This window comes from Lottia gigantea (assembly GCF_000327385.1).
Source record: "Lottia gigantea unplaced genomic scaffold LOTGIsca_55, whole genome shotgun sequence".
NCBI classification, from domain to species: domain Eukaryota; kingdom Metazoa; phylum Mollusca; class Gastropoda; family Lottiidae; genus Lottia; species Lottia gigantea.
In genome coordinates, this window is record NW_008709889.1 from 544,084 (window position 1) to 566,263 (window position 22,180).

Below are 22,180 nucleotides of genomic sequence, written 5' to 3' on the forward strand. Positions count from 1 at the left end.
GAGAATTATCTCAATAGTCCTCTGTCGCATAAGCTGTGCTTTTATTTTGCTAATTTGCGATGCTCATTGCTCTACGCGTCTCCTCTACATTGAACAAGGTCAACGTTCAAAAATCCCCAGAGATCAACGAATTTGCAGACCATGTAATAGCAATCAAGTTGAAGATGAAATGCATTTCATCCTATACTGTCCGATTCTTGCAGATCTCAGACGAAATTTTCTATCGTCCTGGTTTAATAATTATCCCAATGAAGAAACGGTTATCTTATTATTTCAGTGTGACGACCCCTTTAATACACGCTCATAATTAGGATCTGTCTACGTTTCTCTGCAGGTTTCCTGTAGCCAATGAGATGTGTGTTCAAAGCATCATATAGTCAATGAATGTGTGTTTTAGGTATCCTATAGCCAATGAGATATATGTCAGGCACGCTTCGACAAAACCACGCATGCACGCTCGCCGTGCGCAGATACATTTTGCCGTATCAAAAATTTCTGTAGGCACTTTTTTTTTGCAATGATGATATTTCACTTCTTGGGCTCGCAATCTCACATTAAAATCGTCTGATCGGATATATGACATAGTATTCAAATACACTGTTATAGTAGAGACTGTAACAAAGGGGTTATTTAAAGATGGGTTTCCTTATTTCTAAGTGTCAAATTAAGCAAACTACATGTATTTGATTAGTTGGTGTTTCTAATGAATTATCATTTATTCTTAATTCTATCATTATGTCCTTATTGCATATAATTAAAAGTTTTCACCAATCATTAATATCTATGTGTGTACAGTCTTTCTGACCTCGGCATTGCAGGCACATTTTGTACAAAAATTCTGTATAGCCATGGTTCTAGGCATCATATGGCCAATGAGATGTTTGTTCTAGGCATCCTATAGTTCTAGGCATCCTATAGCCAATGAGGTGGATGTTCTGGACATCCTATAGCCAATGAATGTGTGTTCTAGACATCCTATGGCCAATGAATGTGTGTTCTAGACATGCTATGGCCAATGAATGTGTGTTCTATGTATCCTTTAGCCAATGAATGTGTGTTCTATGTATCCTGTAGCCAATGAATGTGTGTTCTAGACATCCTATGGCCAATGAATGTGTGTTCTATGTATCCTATAGCCAATGAATGTGTGTTCTAGACATCCTATAGCCAATAAGATACATGTATGTGTTTTAGGTATCCTATAGCCAATGGGGTGTGTGTTCAAGGCATCCTATAGCCAATGAGATGTGTGTTCAAGGCATCCTATAGCCAAAGGGATGTGTGTTCTATGCATTCTATAGCCAACGGGATATGTGTTCAAGGCATCTTATAGCCAATTAGATGTGTGTTCTAGGCGTCCTATAGCCAATTACATGTGTGTTTTAGCCATCCTTTAGCCCTATAGCCAATGGGGTGTGTTTTAAGGCATCCTATAGTCAATGAGATGTGTGTTCTATGCATCCTATAGCCAATGAGATGTGTGTTCTAGGCATCCTATAGTCAATGAGATGTTTGTTCTAGGCATCCATAGTCAATGAGATGTTTGTTCTAGGCATCCATAGTCAATGAGATGTTTGTTCTAGGCATCCATAGTCAATGAGATGTGTGTTCAAGGCATCCTATAGCCAATGAGATGTTTGTTCTAGGCATCCATAGTCAATGAGATGTGTGTTTTAGGCATCCTATAGCCAATGAGATGTGTGTTCTAGGCATCAATAGTCAATGAGATGTGTGTTCAAGGCATTCTATAGCCAATGAGATGTGTGTTCAAGGCATCCTATAGCCAATGGGATGTATGTTCTATCATCAGGAAGATGTATGTTCTAAGAAAACAAAAAAGGTTCGAAATTGTAATTTAATTTTGATTAGATTGGTTTGGGTCCGTTTGGCTTTATACTTTATACATTTTTGCCATGGGTGTGTTTTGGGGGACAGATCTGAAAGCAGCTGGGGTTTGGGTCAGGGTTTTCATAAGTTCATGGTACCCTATAAAGCTAGTAAGAAGTTAGTTTGAAGTGCAACTGTTAATTATCCCTATCAATGGATGCAAGCCATCAAGAAACTCACCTAGAACAAATTGGGCAGTATTGCATTATTATTGTACCAAATTTAGTCATAATTCAGTTCAAGGCAGGCTGTGAAATGTATATTATGTGTTCACTATTTCACATGATGATGACTATGTAAATTGTCGAAGCGTGTACAATTAAACTCAGGAGTAGTATCCTTAAAATTGTGTTCTGTTATTTAATGTGATCTCTACCCCAATATGTGTATCTAGTTGATGTGATATTCAATATACATGAAGGTACTGCTGAGTGTGATAACAGCAATGTCAGGACAGGACCTGGAAATACCTTTGGACTGTTACATCATCTCAGGTGAAACAAAACTTAATGTGTATGACTTTTATTCCAACATTTTAAACTTTTCAATAAAACTTTAAATATTGCACAGTTATAGATTTGACAATAAACTACCAGCATATTTAAAATAATCAGATCTGATAGTAGCTGTAACATTGGCCCCATTGAAATATTAACTGTTAAAATGCTAATTGTGATAAGTTGGGTAAATAATGGGTATAAAGGATGAAGACAGCTATCACTAAGAAGTCAAAGTGTAACGTTTTTACAGTTTCTCCATCTTGTTATCAGATTTGCAAAATTTAAAAATAATCCAGGCAAATACGAGATCCTGGAATTCTTAATTTTATACAGAATTTAGAAAGATTACAATTATAAAGCATTAACCTGTATCATATAGCAAAATTTCATGATTCTTAATAAAAGTTCATACATTTTTACTCTTGCAAAGCTGGCAACAAGATTGACCAACTATAAAACTAAATACATGTAAATGATCTTTCAAGTATAACGGTTAAAGGTTAAATAAACTACAGAAGAGATGAATGTGTCAACCACTTGCCATATAAAATAATCATAAAGAATATTTAATCAAGCATAAATCAGTAATTTAATTAACAATAATAAACCTGTTAATAAATTATTATTGACAATTCATTTATTTTCTTAAAACATGAGCTATAGAATTATTCTGGCATAAAAGTTTGGTAAAGATAAATAATAATAAATGCTACTAGAGACTTTTCAGAGAAGAGCAAAGGCTTTAGGGTTCCGTAACAAATATATCATTCAATAAACTATACAATATTTTTTTTAAGTACTTGGCCGTTGGTTTTTATCATTTCATATAAGTTACATAATATGTGGTATAAGTTGTCCGACCCTTAGGACATAAAGTTTTCTCAGCTTCACATCTAGGGTTAGGGTTATTTTTATAATGCCCTCAGAGTAGTCAATTGATTAAAATAAAGATTCAATATTAAATTGCACTACAGTACTTCTCTAGCGCATGACTGTATTCCACTTCACAAATGATCTATTTAATGAACGTATTGACTTAAAAAGTTAATGTTTTTACTGACATCTAAAATATTTGACACAATATCAGCTCACAATTCATTGAACCCTTTTCTTAAAAAGTTACAAAATTATCCTTTCACAAATTTGAGCAAGAACAGATACAAAACCTGATGGATTTAAAACTGTGTCAAGCATGGTGGTTCAGACCAGAATTTCATATTTGGAAAAACTTTCAATTCAGAGGTATATTAAGCAAACGGTTGATGAGTTATAGTGATGCAAATGTTATAATGCTGTTTGGGATGGGACTGTGATCAGAATGGGCAGAAGTGGAGCGGTGGGGCAGAGAATCATGTGATATGGGGAGATGGGTGGGGTAGGACAACTTTCAAGAGATAAAGCATGTAATTGCAACAATTTTAAAACTGAAAAAAGTCAAACAATAATAATATTCTTTTTTGTTTATCACTAAAATTGTGTGGTTCTTCATTTGAACTTTGTGTGGATTAAATTTTTAAAAGTTTTCATCATTGTCAGTTAAAACCCATTATTATTATCTTCTTTCCTTATCCTCATTTTAAATTGTCAAATACATTTTAAATCCCCACTTGTAACTTTCAAATCAACTACACAATGAAATGGAATTTACATCCTAATTTCAACAACATATCAATACAGGATGAAGCCAATGAAAATTGGTGACACATAAAAGGGTGAATGCAGACCACAAAATCAGATAAGATATACCTATTAATCTCAGTATATTGTAGAGATATCATATTATGACAAAAGTCTGATTTAAATAAGAATAAATCAGTATCAGAATAATGTAGATTTCCTATCGGCATTGTTTTAATACTTGAATTACAATGATTCTCAAACAGATTCTTTGTTTCTCATGCATAGTAAACGATAAAATATATTGCACTGTCTTTAGTCTCAATCGAAAGTTTAACAGTAAGAAATATTAAACATTATATTATACATATAGCAGTATATAAGATGATTAGTATTTCTATCCAGGTTTAATTCTAATCAAATTTTGTGGCCTGACAATGATAAAATATTCATGAATGAATGATAGTATGAAATACAATGTAATCAATGAGAAACCCTGTTTACATATTATATGACTACAGTAAATATTCATCATTATAATGTCTAAATTCAATAGCACTATAAAATTAAAAAATACCAAAATATATACAAACATAACCTTTAACTTCAGACACATTATTTGACTTAGATAACATGATCTTACTTATAATTTCATACATATCTTCAAAACAGTAAGGTACAAACATTTTGTCTTATCTCAAAATAAAATACAAATCTTAATTCTCATTCTTTGTTTGAGCTTATTTAAGCTAGTCAAATGGTATATGGTTAGTAATTCATAAGATTCATGTGATGTAACTTGAATACAATATCACTTATAAACACTATCTGATTTATTAACATCATCTGAGACTGGTATTGTAAATGAACCTGTGACAGGTTTTCACATTAAAAAGGGTTGAAACAAGTTAGATCTGCTATAGATTAATATTTGATTAATAGAATTAATTAATTATAGAATAAGGCAAGTATTCACCTTTAAAATTGTCCAAACTGTGACACATATTAACAATAACACTAACAAATACACTTTGAATAAATAACACAATAATAAAGTACACAAACAAATCAACAACACAATCATATGTTTCTGGACACATGTTAAGTTCTTAAGACATCTTCTACATTCTCTTTTAGTTCAGCAAATTTATTCTGTACTGGATGTATTATATTTTGATCATGTCAGTTGTATTGTACAATATTTTCTATAATATTATAGGGAACAGAAGACATAAGATATGGTAAAACACATTTCATTCCAAATGGTAACATTTCTTTTTAGAACTAACAGCATCACCATAAAAAAATATCCAAATAATTTCTATGTTTCTTCTGTCACTAAAATATGATAAAAAATCTGAACAACAGATATTAGATAAACTCTAATTTAGAGTTTCTAACTTTGTCCACATGTCTTGGAATTCACATATTAGATTCTAGAATCATTATCCAGACCATTTCTGAATATCGAGTCTTCTATTTGATATTTACAATAACGAACAATCCACATAAATAGATAAAATTTTCTCTAACACAGCTCCTACTCGGAACATTTCAAAATAACAAACAGTTTAACAAATAAAGCAAGTCACAATAAATATGGTTATTTTGAGATTGTCCCTCACAGCGTTTCTTCTTGTGTCATAAGTTTGTCAGTCAATCAGGTTTCAGCATATTTTATCAGTCTTCACTGATTTGAATGATGAATGTTCAAGATTTGCATTTGTTTGAATGGTACTGTTTTCACTTGTATTTTTCATGTGCAATTATACCAGCACTTTTCAGGTTATTATATTTTTCTTGGATATCAAAACAACAGATCTGTCTCAGCATAGTGAAAACATTTCATTACTGTCAAACACTACCCATCCAAAATTGCTGAGTAATACAATCGGTTTGTTGGTTTGTTTGTGTTTTCTACATTACTTCAGCAGTTATTTCTGAGATTTACGCCATCCACTTAATGTAGCAAGTCTAGTCTCTGATAACTCTTTACTTGTATCTATTCTCAAAATGCTAAAACAGTAGGCCTATTGCACATTTCCATTGACAACTTCCTTTCTCACTATATCAGTATGCAACTTTCTAAGAAATATCCACGGATCACAAAGCAAAACTATGTATCAATTATGCTAAATTTTGCTACTTTTCACAACATCAAATTGAAGATCCTAATTTTAGCGTAATAAGTTATGATGAAGTTAAAAAAATGACCAGTCATATGTAAGAATTTTCAATATTCCTATACATTCTGACCAATCAGGGAGTGTCATGTTTTAATTTTTTTATTGTGTTTTTTAATGCTTGTCTTTTATTACAGAACCAAACTCGAATCACCTCGCGATCATAATTTAACTTCTCTGATAAATCTGTCATTTCAGCACCTTAAATAAACAGTACATAGTATAAATGTCTTCATTAGCCCACAAGGTGCAGAAGAGTAGAACGTAAAACTCCATTCATTTCATTTCATTTCATAGTATAAAATAATAATATAGTTATCTCCCTTGCCCTTCCAAATAAAGATTAAGATATCCGGTTGATTCAAGACCAATCTGACACAGACCAGTGATATCCCCTTCTCTTCCCCTTTTGTAGTTTATGAAATTTTGAAATATTATTGTCTGGATTAGGATTTTGATGTCTTAAATTGTCGTTTTAGAAAGATGAAGAGATGTGGAAGAATAAGTATCAAAAGAGTAGTTTCACGTACAGGTGCATGTTAATACCTAGGAGTAGTCTACTATTAATATACCTTATTTAAAATATTCATGGTCACTTACCTGAGGGATGAGTATTTCTTTCAAAATATTGATTAAGTACATCAAGTGCCTGTGGGGTAAAAGATGTGCGTCTTTTGCGTTTTTTACTAGGTTCACTACCGATAAAATCTGTAAGATTGTCAACACCATTTTTATACCGTTCTTCAGCTTCCATCATCCATCTCTCTAATACCGGTTTAATTTTTTGTGCACTTTTAGGAGTAATGTCTAATTTTTCAAATCTGAAAAGCAACAGAATTTATTGATCACAAAAATTGGCTCAATTTTGAGTTAACATGGTTCAAAATTTCCCAAACATTTTCACTTTTTTTATATTCATATCTTGAAACAATTATACCTACCACAATGAAACTTGAATGTTGTTTTTTTGACTATTTTTAGTTTGATTTGTTAAATGGACAAACGCTCTAGAGTTTAAATGGACCAAATTATTATCATGAAAATTAAAAAAATAAAGGTTTTGATATTTACCTACAAATGGCCGACTGACTATAAGCAGGACCTTCTGTAGCACTTAATGCCTGACCAACTTGTGTCTGAGTTAAGCCAAGAGACAGTCGTCTTATTTTAAACTGACGAGCAAACTCTTTAATTTCATCAAGGTTAATACCATCCACTGTTGTACTTTCTGTTGAATTACCAACTGTATCTGGAAGGGACAAATAATCTACACAAATCATTAGTTTGTTCTAAACAACAAGAATCTGCACTCAAAAGTGGCAATTGGTATGGTACACAAAAATCTTAAATTTGATTAAAATACTTTTTCGTCTCTGAAGTTTGAATTTGATTTTGGAACTACCACTCCTAAGTAATGTACATGTACAAGTATTATGGAATTGTCTGTGAATTATATCCTATGGATATTTCTCCATCAAGGAACTTTTTATAAAAGTATGTATTTACTTACTTGGTAGAAGCTGATTGATGCTGGCTGGCAATCCATTACTCGATGTTATAGGATTGACAGCAGATGGTGGGTTGCGTATTGTGGTTGTCGTGACAACATTAGAGTGTCCACCTGCTATACTTTTAGTTAATGTTTGTTGTAAGGGAGAAGTTGATTGGCTAGATGTAGTCTGATTAGCACTCGCTGCTGCTGATTGACTTGAAGTGGATGTGGAATGACTTTGAGTTACTACTGGAGATAAGATCTGGAATAGACGTATTCTAAAGATTAAAGGAAACCCAATTCTAATGAAAAGATTGGAAAGTCCAGTGATGTTTCACCTTCAATCTCAGTACATTCATAGCTACATTCATCTGGTTCATTTGGGTGACATCAACACTTTATATCCTGACAATCTAGAGAAAACAACGTAATAAAAATATTTATACCTTATTGAGACCAGCAACTTGTGGAGAAACTGCTAACAACTGACTCTGTGACCCTGCTGTTAGTAACTGTGGTAAAGCAGCTGCTAACTGACTTGTCAATGCTGCACTACTTAATGCATGATGACCAGCAGATGCGCTCGAACCAACTAAAATTACAAATTAAAACATGGATCAAAAAAGTGCAAGTTTATTGTTCTGCACTTGATTTGGAAAATTTAATAGAGATCAATACCATTCAACTTACTAAATAGAGTTTAGTGTCCTGAACTGTACCAAGAGATGTTACTCAAATATGACTTTTACCTGGTAGACCAAGACTAAGTGGTTGTGCCAGAGCCCCCAAACTTGCTAAGTTAGTTGCTAACATCTGACCATTGGATGTGGTTAGTAGCTGGATTTGTTGATTACCACCCATCGCCATAGAAACCGGTATACTGATAAACTGTTGAGCACCATTTCCTACAAATGAAATAAATATGTCATAAAGACAAGATAATTGACTCTAGGAATATGTTGAACAGAAAGTACTAAGTATAGTCTTTTAACCAACCAAATTTTTGATGATGCTCAAATGATGGCTTGTATTAAATATTTCACGTTCAACTGACAGATAACTTTATTTTTGAGAATTGCATTATACTTCTTGTTATAACTCTACCTGTTGAAACTGGAATAAGTAGTTGTTGAACACCTAATTGTGAGGCAGCACTAGCTGCCCCAGCTGCTCCTGCTGCTGCCTGTACAGCTGCTGACTGACCAGCAATAAAGAACTGTGGTGCCACCTGGGGTTGTCCTAGTAACTGTGTATGATTTGATAATGATGACAATAAACCTGAAGGTGGAAACAAATCATTTGGTCAAATTTTCAGAAAATTGGTTTCACATCTGGACATAACTCATCAATATATTCTCTTATGACATTATTTCTAGAACAACTTCCTTATATTTTGTGAACTAAATAGAAAGGTAAGTAGCCATTATTTGATTTTCAAATATGCCATGAAAGTTTTTGGGGATGAATGGGAGAACAGTTACCATATAATCTGAATTCTTGTGAAAAGGGTGAATACAAAATTGTTCTTACCTTTAGTACTGGTGTCAGAGATTGCTTGAGTAGTGGCTGTATCACCAACAGATACCGATGACATAAAGAGTTGATCTGTCAGTCCCAAGGCAGTGTTGTTAGCAAGAGACACCCCTGGTAAAGAGACCGAGGGCATGGTGAAGACTGATGATTGTGAGGCCAGGGGTGACTGGGTACTTGTTGCTGATAACATAACATCCTGCAATAATAAACAGAAAACAAATACCATAAAAATAATCTAATTTCAAAATGAATCTTTTAACTTTCTTTTCTTTCTTTATCAATATCTGTACATTAAATTTTCATAATCAAAAGAATCAATATTTTATGATAAAAATATCAGAGACACCAATAAAAGTTATAAAATAAGTTTTAATATTCTATCATCACATTGATTTTCTTTATTATTTAAAAATCAATTTCCTGTCATCATATAATACATGTGAATAATCAATAACTTCAACAAAACAGTCCATGATTCTCATTTCTTTCTTTTTTTCAATTTAATAGAAAACTTTATAAACATTATTAGCCATGTGGACTTTCTTAAAGAGATGCAGAGCTGACAAATCAATTTCCAGAGAAGAATTAGGTATACCAAAAGAAAAGAAATGCCCTGCCTATTTTGAGTAAACCTACTAAACAAAGAGGAGTTAAAATTCAATAAAGATTTTAGACTTGGACCCAAGAGCTTTTAACTAGATAAATTCCTTCATTCATTCATTAAATTATTGTCACAATGTAAACCAATCAATATTTTAGCGTCAAGTGAAATTGACAGTCAATGTAGAACCAGAATAAATTCCAATTCAAATTATTGGTTTCTCTACACTACATTTCATTGTTAATCAAACTTTACAAATAGATCTATTTCAATCTGATCTCTACAGGGATTCCCTGTCATTATTCCTCTAACATATACTTTACTCTTTTACCACAATACCCACAGATCAGACATTACTCTTCCTTCTAAAGACGAGACAGTGTTCAATCAGCTAGAGATTACACATTTCTCTGACAGAGATAAAATAATAGAGAGATAAGAAACCGCTCTTTTCCCTTAAGATGGGAAATTTCTCAATCAGTCAGAAATAAGATATTGCTCTACCAGTCAGAAATAAGACATTGCTCTACCAGTCAGAAATAAGACATTGCTCTATCAGTCAGAAATAAGACATTGCTCTATCAGTCAGAAATAAGACATTGCTCTACTAGTCAGAAATAAGACATTGCTCTACTAGTCAGAAATAAGACATTGCTCTACTAGTCAGAAATAAGACACCGCTCTACAATCAGAAATAAGACATTACTCTATCAGTCAGAAATAAGACATTGCTCTACCAGTCAGAAATAAGACTTTACTCTACCAGTCAGAAATAAGACATTACTCTACCAGTCAGAAATAAGACTTTACTCTACCAGTCAGAAATAAGACTTTACTCTACCAGTCAAAAATAAGACATTACTCTACCAGTCAGAAGTAAGACATTGCTCTATCAGTCAGAAATAAGACATTGGTCTACTAGTCAGAAATAAGACATTGCTCTACTAGTCAGAAGTAAGACATTGCTCTACCAGTCAGTAATAAGACACCGCTCTACAGTCAGAAATAAGACATTACTCTACCAGTCAGAAATAAGACATTACTCTATCAGTCAGAAATAAGACATTGCTCTATCAGTCAGAAATAAGACATTGCTCTACAAGTCAGAAGTAAGACATTGCTCTATCAGTCAGAAAAAATACATTACTCTACCAGTCAGAAATAAAACATTGCTCTACCAGTCAGAAATAAGACATTACCAGTCAGAAATAAGACATTACAAGTCAGAAATATACCAGTCAGAAATAAGACATTGCTCTACTAGTCAGAAATAAGACATTGCTCTACCAGTCAGAAATAATACATTACTCTACCAATCAGAAATAAGACATTGCTCTATCAGTCAGTAATAAGACATTACTCTACCAGTCAGAAATAAGACTTTACTCTACCAGTCAAAAATAATACATTACTCTACCAGTCAGAAATAAGACTTTACTCTACCAGTCAGAAATAATACACTGCTCTACCAGTCAGAAATAATACATTACTCTATCAGTCAGAAGTAATACATTACTCTACCAATCAGAAATAATACATTGCTCTACCAGTCAGAAATAAGACATTGCTCTACCAGTCAGAAATAATACATTGCTCTACCAGACAGAAATAATACATTGCTCTATCAGTCAGAAATAAGACATTACAAGTTAGAAATATACCAGTCAGAAATAAGACATTGCTCTACTAGTCAGAAATAAGACATCGCTCTACAGTCAGAAATAAGACATTACTCTATCGGTCAGAAATAAGACATTGCTATCAGTCAGAAATAAGACATTGCTCTATCAGTCAGAAATAAGACATTGCTCTACTAGTAAGAAATAAGACATTACTCTATCAGTCAGAAATAAGACATTGCTCAGTCAGAAATAAGACATTGCTCTATCAGTCACAAATAATACATGGCTCTACCAGTCAGAAATAATACATTGCTCTATCAGTCAGAAATAATACATTGCTCTACAAGTCAGAAATAAGACATTGCTCTATCAGTCAGAAATAAGACATTACTCTACCAGTCAGAAATAAGACATTGCTCTACAAGTCAGAAATAAGACATTGCTCTATCAGTCAGAAATAAGACATTGCTCTACCAGTCAGAAATAAGACATTGCTCTACTAGTCAGAAATAAGACATTACCAGTCAGAAAAAAGACAATACAAGTCAGAAATATACCAGTCAGAAATAAGACATTGCTCTACTAGTCAGAAATAAGACATTGCTCTACCATCAGAAATAATACATTACTCTACCAGTCAGAAATAAGACCTTACTCTACAGTCAGAAATAAAGAATTGTTCTACCAGTCAGAAATAAGACATTGCTCTACCAGTCAGAAATAAGACATTGCTCTACCAGTCAGAAATAAGACATTGCTCTACCAGTCAGAAATAAGACCTTACGTTTATACATTATAAACCAGAAATATGTGGGTGGTATCTGTTTTTATATTTTGAATCATGCCTTTGGGATAGATGTTTATAATCCATCCATTAACCTTTGTTGCTTTTATCACAGACTTAATAAAAATTGGGTATAAAACTAGTCAACTTCTATCTAGTCTGTGATAATTACTGTTGACTGATGTTGACTGGCTACAGTTGGACAAATAATAGTATTGATATCTCATTCAAATTCTCAAGTCTAGAACTCTATATTAATACTGAAATAGGACCTTATTTTTTTAGTTGTAAAAAATTTTATATTTTATTCAGACTCATTATTCTATTTTATAATATATATACTCTCTGTCGCTTCGTCACAGACTCCTTAATTCTCCAGAAAAATTTGTTCGAGAGAAGTGGTAAACCAACATTGCCTATCATTGACAGAAATTAGTAGAAAATTTTATGAAACATGAAAATATAGTGAGAGTTTGAATACTTGTTCCTGATCTTACATAAGTTTATATTCTTAGAAATAAATCCTGACCTATTGATAATACGATTGTTTTAAGTGAAAAATGCAGTTCTAGATAAGCCTTTTATTCAAATGTCATGTTGAGGTTTTTCTTTCATTAGTAAATCCTTACATGTGCTGATTTTTATCTAAAATAAATCTGATACTTTATTCTGTTGAGTACATTTATATAATGATTCCTTTCATGCAACAAATCCTTACCATTCTAGTTATTTTTTATAATACAAAGATTTCATGCTGAAACTAGCGCCTTCCAGATCATTGTTGAATAAAAATTACAACTTAACATTTATGTTCCATCTTGTAATCCTGTACTAATCCATCACTAATCCAATTCGGCTTGATCATTCTGTCGCAGATTAATCTGATTATATTTTTATTTTAATTCTCGACTGTTAATTTCTGTTTGACCAATTTAGAACCTGCAACATGGTTCTTTTACAGTGAGTTTTGTGTGCTATTTCCCTCAAAGATCCAACAAATCAATTCACCAGTTGTGAGAATACTTCATCATGTGACAATAAATTATATATATATATATATTTTGGGGATATCTATTGGTCAAATAGTATTTGATATTTCTAAACAAGACAGGGCCATAACTAGATGAGGCAAAAATTCTGTTGTCTTTGAAGATAGTCAAGTATTTCATTGCAATGTGACTTCAAACAATAACCATCTTTACAGAAGACTTCAAATAGGCGATAAATTTAGCAGATATTACTTCTATTTTGTCAAATTTAACATGAGGCAATTACCCTGCCTAATTGATCCTGCAATAAGCAAAGTCAAAATTGCCATCTCATTTAATAAAAATAATTCATTATTGCTGAAGTTCATTATCTATTGCTAGTCATTAGTGGAGAAAATACATGACAATATAGTTGACCACGACTCATAGAATAACAATATCTCTAACTAGCCTCTTGAGTTAATCACAGTGCTGCCCTCTATCATTTACACAATCATTGATAGATTAGTAGACATGGATGACTCTTGACCTTATCAATGTCATTAATTCTCTGGCAAGACGTTGACTATTATAATTACTTTCATCAGATCGATATCATTCAATCTTTTTGAATAGATTCTGAATAATTAGTTTTAAATTTGGCTTTAAGCTGCAGTCCATATTGGATATGCCTTGGGCTGTTAATTCACAAATTCTTTTCTTGATAATTTCACTACTTGTTAATTCAGATCACAGTTTTTCTTGTAGACAGTTTTCACGAAGAAAGTGGTGAAGACCATGTATAAAGTTAAACAGTAAAATAAGTCAGGATAATTTACTACCATGATAGGAGAAAACAAAGATTGGTTGTTGATAAAAAAAATTAAAATAAATTTAAAAGTTTGTCTGAAATATTTGAAAAAAATAAACATTCTAATAATTTTGTTTCATTTCCATAATAGTAAGTGCTAGCTATCCATCACTTTCCCACATTCATGCAATTGCATCTTCTTTCCATTCTGAATTTGTTCAATACATAAATGTCTAAAATAATCTTCAATGATTTAAAATCAATACATCAGTTATTGGCATTGATTAGTTAAGAAAATGAGAAGTGCATAATTAATGAGGTATGTTAATTAATGTTGATAGCTTATTACCAAATATTGATTTCTGACATCGATAAACTTTCATTTACCAACTTCGTAAATTTTTAACAACTAAAATATTACTAGATGGTGACAGACAACATCATTGGCTGTGAGTAGTTCAAATTAAAGACAAAATCAATGGTAGATAGTTAAAATTTGAGATAAAATCAATGATAATGTATAGTCAAAATCAAAGATAAAATCAAAGATAAAATGAAAGATAAAATCAAAGATAAAGAATAGTTGAAATCAAAGTTGAAATCAAAGTTGAATCAAAGATAATGAATAATTGATATCAAAGATAAAATGAAAGATAATGAATGGTTCAAATCAAAGATAAAATGAAAGATAATTAATAGTCAAAATGAAAGATAAAATCAATGATAATGAATAGTTGAAATCAAAGATAAAATCAATGATAATTAATAGTCAAAATGAAAGATAAAATCAATGATAATGAATAGTTGAAATCAAAGATAAAATGAAAGATAATTAATAGTCAAAATGAAAGATAAAATCAATGATAATGAATAGTTGAAATCAAAAATAAAACTAGAGCCATAAGTGCAACGGGCTTCAGCGCCTTGCATCCTGGTAGAATGATCATTGTATATATCATTATACCTATTGGAAAAGTTTCAAGATACCAGAGTATTTTCACAGATTTTCCTTCTAATCCTATACTGTAAATTACAAGATAATATACCCCTTATGTTTCTTTTAGAACTTTTCACTGGTCAACGATACAATTCTAACACATTTTTAAATTTTTTTTTAAAAAAAATTAAAAATTACTTTTGTACAATTGATTCTTTTGTGTGGAATTGGAGTAGTCTCTTCAATATTTAGAAATTTTGAAATATAGGAATCCATGTTCCAACCATTTAAGAAAATTCCTGGCACTCGGTTTGTGTTATTGTCCTATTTGCAATATTCAAATGGCTATAAAAACGGATGTAAACATCGTACAATAAAATCAAAGACACCATGTGATAGATGTTGTCAAGGGCTATGACTTTTGTTCAGGCGACATACTCACCAGATATGAGCCTTAAAAGTTTTGAAAATTGCTGTTTTTGGAAGCCTATAAAACCGAAAAGAGGTGTTGGACATCATAGATCAAAACATGAATTGACATTATAGATCAATGACTTTTAACCTTGAAAAGTTCAAGGTGAACTATTTTCCTGCAAAATATTATCGGTGAAAAATGTATACTTTGCAAGTTATGATAAATTACAAATATATAATATATATCCCGGAAGTGCCACGCCCACCCCCAAAATTTTGCTATGTCTGCTATCATGGGTACAATGTTAAATGATGTTAAAATTTCAAGCATCTACAATTATTAGATCATAAGATATTCGTTGTTATGCGTTAAAAGTTTGAGTTTATACAGTAAAAACCAAATTACGCACAGTTACTATAGACGTCAGTGTAAAATTTTAAAATTTTTAAAAGTGCAATATTGATCAATATATCAAGTGTGATATATCCTCAGAAAGAAGAAATCGCACACATTAAGGAAATGAAATAAACTTTGTCGTATGATAATTAGGTCACGTGACAGAGCTCTTTAAAGATAAAAATTGCGATTTTCAAATGGCTCTAGAACCGGAAGTTAACTTCGCGTGACAAAAGTAAATATATTTTTAGATAGATCTTGTTAGGGACCACAACATTTGTGCAGGTCACAAGGTCACCAAAGGTCAAGGTAACAAGATATATGCTTTAGCAGTTTTGACAATTACTGAAAAAATATAACCGGTAATTAAAAAAAAAAAAAGCCAAAATTCAAAAATCGGCTTTCACAATTTTCTTAGCAATCGATTGCAGATTCTATAGACACACACATCATCACACACATCGGCTTTTCCCCTAAGGCCCCATTTTGAGTTTTATAAAAAATTAGGCGTATCAAGATGGCGTGTGACCCTATACTTCCGGGTCAAATTTATTCATTTCAACATGTTTATGGGGACTACTCTAACTAATTGCAAAAAGAATTTTTCAAATATCTGCAAAATTCCGGAAGTTAAAATTTCAACTTTACAAGCGAATAACTTCAAAACCGGAAGTGATATCGAAACTTTGAAAATTAATTTAGTTTGCAATCAAAATATCTAAATATCTGTAAGTTTTCATATCGATCGAAATAAAATTGTAGAAGTTAGAAAAAAAGTGAAAAACCTCAAAAATTGAAACTAAAAAAGTCAGCTACAAAAGTTTAAATTTTAGAATTTTTGAATTGCCATATTATAGCCGTTAGCGCGAACTTATTAACAAAAAAAGATTGATCAAAATCCGATCAAAATTGGAGCCGAAAATTAGCAAAAACGTAAAAAATGGATTTTGCAAAACAAAGCAGTGTGTTCAAAGAACGCACTGCAATGAAAGATAATTAATAGTCAAAATCAAAGATAAAATGAAAGATCATGAATAATTGAAATCAAAGATAGAATCGTTTCATAGATAAAAAAAAAAAAAATTGTTTGTGAACCTTGGCAGACCTTGTTATGATTTATCCATTATCCCTAAGAAATGTAAATTAGGTCAAATTAATTGAAGACAATGCTCTTTTAAATTAACCTATTTCCTCAATATCTGTCTAGATATTTTGATAATGACAGCCTAATGAGAAAGTTTTTCATACTATATGTTCTATAATAAACTATGCATAAACTTGGACTTCAAACAGAGTGATGTTTGCCAAATTACTAATAATTTTGTAGACTTAAAATGATTTCCATCTAGGTCTACATCAAAGCAAAATAAATAGAAACATATTTTCAATTAGAATTCATATTTAAATTCAGATATTCTAATCATGAAAGTTTGCATCTCCACAAAAAATAAAACTGTTCCAAGACCCATTATTAATTCAAGTTTTTACAAAAAATCCATAATTGACAAATCCAATTAATCCAAAAACCTAGGAAAAATTTCCCTCCTTATGTGGAATAGAAGATTATAATATGAAATGTGGAATATAAAAGTTATGAGATGAAACAAAATCAGAAAAACAAAATTGTGTCATTTTACTTCACCCATTCCCCCTCTCTTTGAAATGAAAAAAAAAAAGTTAATATGTAAAATCTATCAAGATATCTATCAGAATTAAGATATGCACAGAGTTATTATTGACAGTAAGAACATAAGATATTCAATATAGCTATTGCAATAACACAAGAAGAAAAAGTCAATAACTCAAGAAGTAAGGAATAAAGAAATTATTAATGAGATAGAAATATTAAAATCTAAAGATAATATATCACACCCGAGTTAGTGAAGTTAAGTTAGTGGACAGTCTGTCTTTCGTTACCATGTATTATACCAGCATACAGCTATCTATTATACTATACAGATAGCACTCTAGCTCTAGTACCGACTCCATTTTAATTCCCATATCTCTTTCCCGTCCTACCCCTTCCCTTCATTATCCTCAAATACTTTCTGAAAATCTGGAAGGTTGTGCCCAATAATTTGAAATGTAAATGAATGCAGATGATATATAAGTAATCTCCACACGTTGATATGGAACGATTCATTTTCTAAGATTATTTAGATAAAATATGTTGCAAAATTATGAAGCAGAAAATCCTTTAGAATGTCTCCATTCCAATATCCCGCTAAATTCCAATATACATCTCAACTTCAAAGTAAAATAAATTCCTCAATGTGTATCTTCTGCCCAAAACGAAGGGGAAAAGGCAGAAGTTACTTTGAAGTGAGGGCCGAATTATTTCATATTATTAACATAGATTTGCTAATGAGTTAAATTATTACCTGCATAAACAGACCAACATACCTGAATGAGGCTGACAGACGGCAAGTCCGTTGGAGCAGACGTACTTTCTCACCAGAAATCAAACATGGCTTACCTGTTTAATTATGGCTGTTTGAGCAAGTTTAGCTGGATCTGGTTTTGTTTCTCCATTTAGACTTTCTGTGGCAGTGCCATCATTTGAATCAGTGTCCATTTTGAAGAGTATGGAGGAATTTCCAATATCAGGCAATGGCTGACATTAGTCTTGTGGTTCCTGCAATAAATGGAGATAGAAGCCAGGGTAAATTATATTGATTTTTCTGACAAAGTTTCTCTCTCAACTGGAATTGCTTTTATTTCTACGTTTATTCATCGTTATTTTAACTTTTAATCCAGTTTAGCCGACCTGAATGAAAATATTGAAGTTATTTTATAATCGGCAGCAGGTTTAATTTAATGGTTAATGAAATGAAGTATAATTATGTTAAAACTAAGTATCATGATAATCGTATGCTGTAGTGTTTTTGTCATAATATATACATGTAGATATATTATAAAGGGCCAACCCTGTATATATTATGGGGAGATTTTAAAGGGATATTATCATATTCAATTTAATTATTATCACTTCTGAGTCAGAGTTTATTTCCTCAATGTGTAAGACTTGGTATTTTGGGCCTAAAATGTAATAAGACAAGTATTGCTATCATTGAAAGAGTTCTTACTGTTAATTTCTGTATATATCATAGAGTGAGTTTTAAGGGAAATTATGACACACTCAAGGTATCATTATCTTTAGCTAATGTGGCACATTGTTATGGAAATTAGAAATTTCTATCATTCACATTTGCAATGTCACAAACGAAACCATTCACTACTAAGGATCAAATCACAATCTGTATGAGCCATCTTTATCTACCGTAAATATAAATGAAATTATAATAGAATTATGATTTATATTGGATATCAAAATTTTTAAATTGTTATAAAATGAATATAAGAATGTTACTTTAACATATTTGGTGTTTGAATAACAATTTGTTACAAATTTTGACATAAATATCTTAAAATCATCCAAAAATTTTAAAGTGAAGTGACTGGCAAATATGATTAGCTCAACATCCCTTATCTTATCATTTCAACCTAGCTCTTACAATGTCAGTCAGTAAATTCACGTCTCTGATGTTATGTGAAAGTTGTATTGATCTAGGATTCCAGTTAATTAATGGTATCTACAATCCATTATGACAATAAATATTTATATCAACAGCCTGGGAAAGACGTGGGGGCGGTAGAATAAATCAAATTTATTATTCCTCTCAAGGAGAAAACTGACATCTAGATATCAATACCATGAAAAACTTTAAAAGAGGTTTCCAAGCCTTTGTATTACAAACAATTGTAGCTTTCATGGCATCATTCCACCTTCTCATGTAATTCAAAAATTGCAAATACCAAATGTTATTACAAAATTAAGTCATAATCTAGTTGACTCCTTGTACAATAACACAAACCACAGATTTCAAATGGTGTCATTAAACCATTATTCAAATAACACAGGTGAAGAAGCTGATGTATAGCCATGAAACCATTATTCAAACATCAAGGGGGGACAAACTGCATATAACCAATAAACCATTATTCAAATAACAAGGAGAAAGTGGGAAGATAGTGACACCTATAATACACATTAAACCATTATTCAAAAAGGGTCAGCTGACATAATACACGTCAGTTCCATTCACAAGAAGAAAACTGCTTCTGAAAGTCAAATTTATAAACAGACTCTAGTTTGTCATAATGTGAAAATTTTATATGAGAGCCTTCGGCAGAAACAGGATGAGTTTCAGCTGTTGTGTCCATATTATTCTCAACAATGCCACAATTGATACCACTTCATCCAATTTCTACCAAAGATTAATTTACTATGTTATTAGAACAATTCTCCAAGACATGGTCAGGAATTGATTTTCCTGCTAAGAAAATGTATTTCGGTGACCAAACTCTCGTTTGGAATACTATTATACTAAATACATTCTATTACTCATGTGGTTGCCATAGAAACATGTCCAAGTTTTTTTTATTTCTTGAGCTAATAAATGATGAGGAATAATGCTGACATGTCCTTACTCCTGTAGAGTTTAAATGATGCAATGTAAACATCAGTTAAACTGCTCTCATAGTTTACTGACAGCATATGGTAGGGATGAAACGGTCAGCTGACATTATATGGTAGGGATAAAAAGGTCAGCTGACATTACATGGAAGGGATAAAAAGATCAGCTGACAGCATTTGGTAGGGATGAAACGTTCAGCTGACATTATATGGAAGGGATAAAAAGGTCACCTGACATAATATGGTAGGGATAAAAAGGCCAGTTTTTTTTTCAAATATAAGTTACTGCTTAGGCCTAATATATCCACAAGGCTAATAAATTCACCACTCAATCCATACATATTTAAAAGACAGCTTGCCAGGCAAAGTAACATATGCCCACTACCAGCTATCAGAATGATAACAAAATCTTTAGTGGCTTAATAATAAATTTTCAAACAATCTTAAAATCATCCATAGGTCAAGTCATGAACAATGTACACACAAGGGCAATAACTCGGAAACTGTTGATTCGATTATTACCAATTTCTAACTTGACAAAGATCTCATCATGCATATCTAGTTTGATCAAGATTGGATAAAAACTGTAGTCTCTATCGTGCCTGCAAGCCGAATTTAACAAGTTTTTACCAAGTCAAGGGCAATAAATCTGAAACTGTTCATCCGATTATTACCATTTTCCAACTTGACTGAGATCTCATCAATATATACATGCATACCAGGTTTCATCAAGATCAATTTTGTGGGTTTAATCACTTTCTGAAGAATGTATATATTTATCACTTTTTTTTTTTCAATTTTTTCAAATTTGACGAGTTTTAACTAAGTCCTGGGCAATAACTCTGAAACAGTTCATCTGATTATTACCAATTTCGAACTTGATCGAGATCTCATCAATATATACATGCATACCAAGTTTCATCAAGATCGGATAAAAACTGTAGTCTCTATCATGCCTACAAGGCAAATTTCCACATAATGCAGAAAAGTTTCAAGATCGGATGAAAACTGTAGTCTCTATCGTGCCTACAAGGCAAATTTGACACATTTTTTTAATAAGTCAAGGGCAATAACTCTGAAACCGTTCATCCGATTTATACCAATTTCGAACTTGATCGAGATCTCATCAATATATACATGCATACCACGTTTCATCAAGATCGGATGAAAACTGTAGTCTCTATCGTGCCTACAAGGCAATTTTCACGCGTTTTTACTACCTCAAGGGCAATAACTCTGAAACCGTTCATCCGATTATTACCAATTGCGAACTTGACTGAGATCTCATCAATATATACATGAATACCAAGTTTCATCAAGATCGGATAAAAACTGTAGCGTCTCTACAAGAAATGTGAACGGACGGACGGACCGACGGACAGGGGCGACGGCAATATACATCCACATTTCCATGTGGGCGTATAAAAAGGATTACCAAAGAAGACAAATGTTATTGTGTTGTGTATCATGATAGCTTCTAAAACTATGACTAAATTACAGAGCTTCATATTACTTCCAAAACTATTTACAGAATTTATACAGGTTTGGAATACAAATTACTCAATGTGAATAATGAATTCCTTTGATTTCAAGTTGTAATCAAGTTGTCGACAGTGGGCTTTAAACACTATTACTGATTGGCTCAGCTAGAAAAAATGTATTTCTGTTAACTTCAAAACATTCTGAGATATCACTTTATAAATGACCAAGTGAAACCATTTATCAAATATATTCCTTTAATTTCATTTCAGTCCGTTTTCTGGTTTTGTTGAATGATGAATGATTATTGGACCAGAGCAGTGGAGAATGATGGATGACAGGAAAGTAATGCCACACAGGATATTTCAACATGGTAAACTACTACAAAGAAACCATATTATTGTAAAGTGTCTCTCTCTTGAACTAAGATGAGCTACTCTATTTAGTAAATGTTGGTCTAAAGATAATATTTTGCAAG

At 32.0% G+C, this 22,180-nt stretch overlaps 1 protein-coding gene across 1 annotated transcript; it reads right to left on the reverse strand.

Moving 5' to 3' along the window:
• Positions 1–6,263: 6,263 nt before the first annotated feature.
• On the reverse strand, positions 6,264–7,467 carry LOTGIDRAFT_126925 (hypothetical protein; the record flags this gene model as incomplete). Its single annotated transcript, XM_009063055.1, has 3 exons — positions 6,264–6,388; positions 6,788–7,008; positions 7,259–7,467. 3 exons carry the CDS (start codon positions 7,465–7,467, stop codon positions 6,264–6,266), a joined length of 555 nt encoding a protein of 184 aa, XP_009061303.1.
• Between the last annotated feature and the right edge of the window lie 14,713 nt (positions 7,468–22,180).